At 38.5% G+C, this 7,899-nt stretch overlaps 1 protein-coding gene across 1 annotated transcript in view; it reads right to left on the reverse strand.

Moving 5' to 3' along the window:
• Window positions 1-7,899, reverse strand: part of LOC104952396 (IQ motif and SEC7 domain-containing protein 1-like) — a 47,793-nt gene that overhangs the window by 4,596 nt on the left and 35,298 nt on the right. Inside the window, 2 exon segments of the mRNA XM_010779213.1 lie at window positions 1,606-1,824; window positions 2,621-2,782. Of these exon segments, the coding sequence (XP_010777515.1) occupies window positions 1,606-1,824; window positions 2,621-2,782 (381 nt within the window).

The following is a 7,899-nucleotide window of genomic DNA, read 5'->3' on the forward strand; positions in this document are numbered from 1 at the left end:
AACAATTGATTATCACCACTTTCATTGAATTTTGGATGATTTCGTCAACTTTGTAACACCCATGGTGTTCCCGGACAAAAATGACCGCCATCAAGAAAAGGAATTAGTAACCATCCGGACCATACACACACACACACACACACACACACACACACACACACACACACACACACACACACACACACACACACACACACACACACACACACACACACACACACACACACAAGATGGTGTTCCCCCCCTCCCCCGTATGTGCCCATCCCCCCACATGGATCACACCTGGCACACGCAATACATGTTCAGTGTCTGTTCTTTGTATATTTACTGCAGTTTTTCATGTACACCAGTAGACTGATACAATATGTACAGTTTGAAAGGGTGTTAAATTACTTTTGGTGATGATTAATGTTTTTTGTGTTAATGTAATAGCAGTTAAAACAGGACCGGTCAAGGGGTAAGTAAGGGGGGGAAACAAACACAATAGGAGGGCTAAGTTGCGTACTCTTTAAAAAAAAAAATCCATAATTGGTCAAAAGATCCTCAGAAACACAATTTGGGACTGAATATTCTGATATAATTAAAAAACATAATGCACCAATATTTACGGAGTATCAGTGCATTGCTTATCAGGTTAGTTATCATACCTCTATAGTCAAAAGAAACACCCTTATTGTAAACCAGCTATTTATAAAGTGCAGTTTCCACAGTAAAATCACCCTTTCATATTTCATGTTGTGTGTTATAGTCCAGCAGGTGGAGACAGAGAATCACGGCTCCACATCAGACTTCCATCTTACTGTATTATAATTCCATTTTAGATTTCATCACATTTTCATCAGTTGCATAAGACCACAGATGTAGGTTTGCTTTGAGTCAGTGAGTCATAAAAGCTGCAGCAGTAAACAGAAACAGTTAAATCTCCCATTAACAGGATTCCAGTCACGTCTCACAAAAACATGTAAGCTGTTGTTAACCAGGGGAGAAAACACAGAGACTCACATGTTTCTTCCTTTATCTATTATTGAGCCTCTTTTATATTACATAGAGCTTTTTCTTAACTGATGCTATGTGTTATAATGATCATATATTAACTTCTGGATCTGAAATCATTTTATCATTAATTAATTGACAATAAATACTTGTACCTTTGATGCCTTTGATTCCATATATACAAATAAAAGGCAGATTCCTTAAGATATTAAGGATTTTAAAATCACCTGGTAACCAGACACACTTTTTTACTGTGATTTTATTGTTTCTTGCGAATATTTTTTATTTGAAAAAGTTGTAATTCCTTTAAATAGTCGTCTCCTTGGTGGGCTTTCTGTCTGCAGCTACAGTACGTGTTTTATTTGGGCTGCTATCTGCCTTGGCCAGGTCTCCCTTGAAAAGGAAATACTTAATACAAATTCAAAGGTGCTATAGGAAAATGTTAATTATTATATTGATATTTATTTTTGAAGTTTTAAAACAATATTTTTAAATGTTTTTTTTAAAGATATGATCATCATTATTTTTATTATTATGATGATTGTTATTTATTATTCATTTATTTTTCATTATTCATCTATTTATTATATCATTATTGCGTCCCGTCCTCACCTGTTTCTGAGAGGTCTCTCAGAGAGGAGCTGAGCGCGGTGCGTTTGAGTCCGTCCACCGAGGCGTACGTGTCGTCGAGGCTCGGTCTACCCAGAATGCCGTTCACCGCTTCGCCCTTCATGCCGCCTATAGGCCCCCCTCCCGGCGCCCCCCCGCCTCCCGGTCCTCCCCCCGCCATCACTCCGGGACGCATCACTCCTTTCTGTTTCTCCAGCTCGGCTGCAGGGAGGAGAGAGAGGGGAGAAAATTGTCATTCAAATTAAAGTGAAATAAAAGCTTGTCTTCAAATAATATCAGTTCTCCCCGAGGTGACGTAGTGCTACTGCCTATACTTCTAAAAGTTTGTTTACATAAATATTTGTATTTAGTTCTTCTCAAATTTCACAAAACCCCCGTTTCCCCCCTTAATAAAAAAAGTTTGGATTCTGATTCTGAGAGTTTATAGAACATGATTTTGTTACTAATTAAATTAGCCAACAGTTTTTACAGTAACAGCTGAACGATTATATCATCTATTATAACCCCTTTAGTTAATCAATAAATTAATACATACAAAATTAACTGGCTCCTATAAACATTTAAGTCATTTCTTATTTGTTCTGGGGTGACTATTTCATTAAATATTTTAATCTGCTTATTCTTACTTACTTTTAAATAATATTTTCAATTGAAATGTTATCTTATTATTTGTGTATTTGTATATGTGTTTCTTATTGCTGCATGTCACTTGCATCATTATGTTTTACTAATATTTTATTGCAGTATTTCTATCCTTTTTAATGTCTTAAGTAAAGTATTTAGCATTGTTTGAGGAGCCTGGGACTTAACATTGTGTGCATTTAGCAATAAAACATTTGAATGAATTCAGGCCTTTAAATTCTATTGAAGTATTTTACAGAATTCTGATTACTTCCTTCAATACTGTATACTACTATTACCACTGGGTTGACGCCACTGCTGTGACCACTGGTATTATCACTACTATATAAATAAGTACAGAGTCAGGAACACTCACACTCCACGCGGTACTTCTCCATGTCCTGCACCTCAGCGATGCTCTCTCGGAGGTCAGAGGTGAAACGAGCTCGGTCCTGCTGACTCGGCGCTGTGAAGACGATCAGAACCTTCCTCTCTCCGCCGGGGTTCGCCGACGTCAGTCTGATACCATGAGGGTAATCTGTGTGAGACACACACACACAGACACACACACGTTACACACTGTGACCTCTGGGCTAAAAGTCTGACCTTGCTGTGAAGAGCAGAACATCAAAGCTGAAAAGACTCACTTCCTATTGTTGGACAAAAATAGATGATATGAAATGTTTTGGTCTTTTAACATTAAAAATGAAAAATGTAACGATCTAAAACATGAATGTTGAACATCAGATATTGATGATGGTCTCTTTGAATGAAAGAACAAAGGAATTCCTGTCAGAAAAGAGTCTCACAAGGTGAAATCCTTTAAGATCTCATCCTTTGTCAAATTGTGCACTTATTTAACAATATATTCCAAAAGACAACAAAAAGAAAATCAATATATCGTTCATTTTAAATCACATTTCAATGGGGATCAAATGCTGCTTCCTGGCTGATGGTGGAAAAAACGTGAAATAATTCTTCCCGCCAGAAGTTACAAATACAGAATCTATCAAGTACATCATTCAAAATGGTTCCAATTTGTTATAAAATGTTTTGTTTTTCTCAGGATAACCGAGTATAAGAAGCTGAATGATGAAAAAATGCTCGTATAGCCTTAAAAGACACACACACACACACACACACACACACACACACACACACACACACACACACACACACACACACACACACACGTTTGACTCCATGTTTGCATGAACATCCAATATCAATGTTTTCTGCAGGTGTGTTGAAGTGCATATGATTTTTATATTCTTATAGTATTTTCTTTTTTAATCTTTTTCTTAAAGGAGAGGTGTCATGGCCATGATTCCTCTCTGCATGTAAACAACCGCCATGACAGACAGGAAGTGAGGTAATGGCAGGAAGTGAGGTCACAGCGACTCCCCNTTCTGCATTTCTGATCAGATGTCCCAGAAAGCTTTCCTGAGTTTACTCAGTGGTGTAAAGTAACTAAGTAAATGTGCTCCAGTACTCTGCTTGTCATTCAAACTAGCTGCACCTTTACCAGCTTTGAGAACACTTTCATGATCAATCATTATAAAACATATCATATATATTATTCTGAAATGGACCAATCTGCACAATGACTACTTTTACTGTCGCTACTTTCACTATATTTTGATGATCATACTTTTCTACTTTTACTTAAGGAACAGTTTTGAATGCAGGACTTTTACTGAAACAGAGTATTCCAACACTCTGGTACTTCTACTTTTACTCAAGTACAAGACCTGAGTACTTCTACTTTTACTCAAGTACAAGACCTGAGTACTTCTACTTTTACTCAAGTACAAGACCTGAGTACTTCTACTTTTACTCAAGTACAAGATCTGAGTACTTCTACTTTTACCCACGCACAAGACCTGAGTACTTCTACTTTGACTCAAGTAAAACACACGAGTACTTCTCCCACATCTGGGAAGAAGTACAAAGCAGCAAAACATGGAAATACTCAAGTACAAGTACCTCAAATGTGTTTTAAAGTGCAGTATTTGAGTAAATCAACTTAGTTACTTGACACCACTGCATTAAGGCGACATGTATCTTTACCACAGTATAACCCCCTCCTCTGACAGGTAGACTCTCACCTTGTTCACCTGACCCAGGAACAGATCTTTAGCATAAGCCAGGTTCCTGCTGTGGGTTCTGATGTTCCTCTGGAGAACCACATGTTTCCCAGCATGCTTCACTGTACACAGCAGCTGTCTGATCTGAGCTGATTTAGAGAGAATTAATCTGTTAACACTCATCATTTCTCCTGGAGTAAAACACTGCTTCTTGTATTCCGCAGGCAGGAGTGTCATAAACAACCTCAGCCGGGCTACCTTTCACCCGATTCTGTCGCGTAATGATGACGTACACGCACGGTGTTGAATAATACTTCACAGACCGTCGGAAATAGTCAACTTCTGCATGTGTGTGCATGATATACTGGATTTGTTTTATACAAAGGCTAGTTTAACATTTAAAATAATAATAGAAAATAGAGAAAAGGCAGTGAGCATAACGAAAACATATTTTGGTTGATTTTTAACTTTAGAGAATATGGATTTTAATCGATTAACAATTTCCCTGCACAAAGTTGCCCTTCAAGTCTGTTGAAGGATAGGACTCATGGATGTTATAAATACAAACCGATGACAAATTTAAAGTATTTTTCAAACACTATCTGCATGTGAAGACTTCAAATTATATTTATCAGCAGTTATAGTAGGCTATTTGTCTCTGCACCTACTGCTTGGAAAATTAAAGTACGTGTTTTCTCAGCACTGAAAGAAAATATTGCCATTTTTGACTTCGAAATTTCCCAAATGTAAGGCAATTGAGTCTAAAATGTTGCTTTTGCCAGCCTCTGATATTCCCAACTCTTTCCTGGCCTAGTTTTAATGATTCCGACAGCACATGAACGCATCATTACAACACTGCAGTAATGCGTGGCTGCCACTTGATGACGCAAAAGACTCACTTTGTATCAAGCGAATATATTAAATACTGTAATCAACATGGAATAAGTTTCTCAAATTACACATACAGGGTAATTTCAGGGTATTTATGGTGGTTTTTGTACATTTATTTATCAAGTAGGCATATGTGCACATATAGCATGTATAACACAGTTTGGAATTTGCAACAATAATAATTATAATAATAATAATAACAACAACATCCATAATGATACTACTACTACTACTAATAATAATAATAAATACATAAATGCAATATTTTTCTAAACAATAATAATAATAATACATCATAAATACAATAATTTAAATAAAAAAACATAATTTAATAAAAATATAAAAATATACAAAATTAAAATAAATTCATTATGATTATTGTTCTCAATTATCATAATTATACATAATAATTACAGAAATAATTATGATCATATTTTTCATTCATATAGCACTTGTCAAGCTTAACCACGAAGGGCTTTCCATATTTAAAGATTTAGTCCAAATATATATATTTTTTAACCATACCCAGTTTATGTACATCACAATGAAACCCATTCTTAGCAGTGAGAGGAAATGCAGCCCCTCCCAGCTGCATGATGACGTCCTGCTGACACGGAGGATGTGGCCTTCAATGCTGGATCTATTTTTAGCTCCAACCTCAAGGGCCGGACAGACAAATAGGGCAAATTGTCAGTCTGACCACCACTGACACACCGTCACACAAACACACAGTCACACTGACACAGAGTCACATAGTCACACAGAGTCACACCATCACACAGTCACACTGACACACAGTTACAGAGTCACACAGTCACACAGTCACTCAGTCACACAGTTACACTGACACACGTCACACAGTTACAGAGTCACACAGTTACACAGTCACACAGTCACAGTCACTCAGTCACACAGTCACACAGTCACAGTCACTCAGTCACACAGTCACACAGTCACACAGTCACACAGTCACACAGTCACACAAGTCACACAGTCACAGAGTCACACAGTCACACAGTTACACAGTCACCTATCACAGTCATGCCAGACTTTTAGACAGAGGGCACAGATGGTATGCCCTCTGTATAGGTCCTGGAAAAGTGAGGAGAGTAATAGGGAATTTTACAAAAACAAAGTGTATATCTTATGAGAGAGCTTTGTCAAGTCTAAGAAAAAAACTAAACAAACATGACATAATCAGGGTAGAGTCATATTTAGACTAGACGTTTATGACAGAAATCACATGCTTCAAACTTTGGTTGGGGAGTTTTAAAAAAGTGTAACTCAGCATGGAGGAAAAAATGACGGCACTTATGGCACATGTGACCTTACGACCAGAGATGGGGTCGAAAAAAAGAAGCAATATATTACTTTACTTCGTTACTCTAAGTAACGCGTTACTTTACTCGTTACTTTACTCGCAGGGCCGCCCCTCCCTACAGGCAGATCACGCAGACTGCGGAGGGTGCTTCATTTTGGGGAGGTAGCGGCCCTGTTTACATCCTCACTTTGGGTGCTATTAGCTTCACGTTAGCATGTTGTCTTTGCAGGTGCTTGTTGAGGTTTGATGTGGTGTTTGCAGCAGTGGATAAAAGCTTCTGGCCTGGACACAGTTTGCACCTCACCGTCACATTCCTGTCCTTTCTTCGGACGAACTCAAAATAATGGGCATACCTCCACCCCTCGAAAGTTATCGCTGTTGACTCGGCCATGTTTATGCACTGCATGTGGACGCACAAGTCGCGCAAATGTTACGTAAATATAAACCTGCGGCGGAAATCCCTCCTGTCTGTCAAAGGGAGAATCCACGGCTCTGGGAGAATCTAGTAAGTATTTATGTTAGTAGGCTAACTGTATTGAGATTACTGATATTATAAAAGTAACGAAGTCACGCGTGACGGGCAATGTTAGTCACTGTAGTGTGATTACTGAATTATAAAAGTAACGCGGTACACCCAACTCTGCTTACGACCCGTTAATTGACCCTGGGAGGAGTTTTGATTTGAACATTTGTCACACATTTCACACCTTCTTTCTGGCAATGGCATTTTTTTTAGGTGTAATATCTTTTACTTTTATGTTGGTTTATTGTTTCTCTACATTTACCGTCCGTCCTTCTCGTTTTCTTTCTTTCTCTTTTGCTTTCCTTTACTGGGGAGGGTTCAGCTTTCATGAATCCAAAGTTTCATGAACCACCAAATCAATATTCAAAAAGTATTCCAGGCTGTTTTCTTTACCAGACGGAAAACTAACCAGTTTTTTTGGCAACAGCTGACGTTAAATTAACCAAAAAGTTCTAAGTCCTAAATTCTTATGCTGCGTTCACACCGGACGCGATGCAATGTTTGGGGGCTGCGCGATTATGTAAAGTCAATGCAGAGATGCAGACAGACGCAAATTCACTCCGACGCGCATGAAGCGGTTGATGCGAATTCCGCTGCGTGATTGAGGCGATTGAAGGGGGCCGCGACAAACACTCGAGTTCAATTTTTTCAACTCGAGCGTCATATTCGCGTGACACGATCACGCGGTAGCCAATCAGCGGTGACGGTACGTCCACACAGCAGCTTTGAAAAAATCTTGAAAATCTTGGAACTGGGCGTGTCTGAGAGCTTGGGGATTTTTTGCGACCAACGCGACCAACAACCAATCACATGAATGTCCCGCCCCCGGCATA

Source organism: Notothenia coriiceps, unplaced genomic scaffold (genome assembly GCF_000735185.1).
Source record: "Notothenia coriiceps isolate Sejong01 unplaced genomic scaffold, NC01 NC01_scaffold00000339, whole genome shotgun sequence".
NCBI classification, from domain to species: Eukaryota; Metazoa; Chordata; class Actinopteri; order Perciformes; family Nototheniidae; genus Notothenia; species Notothenia coriiceps.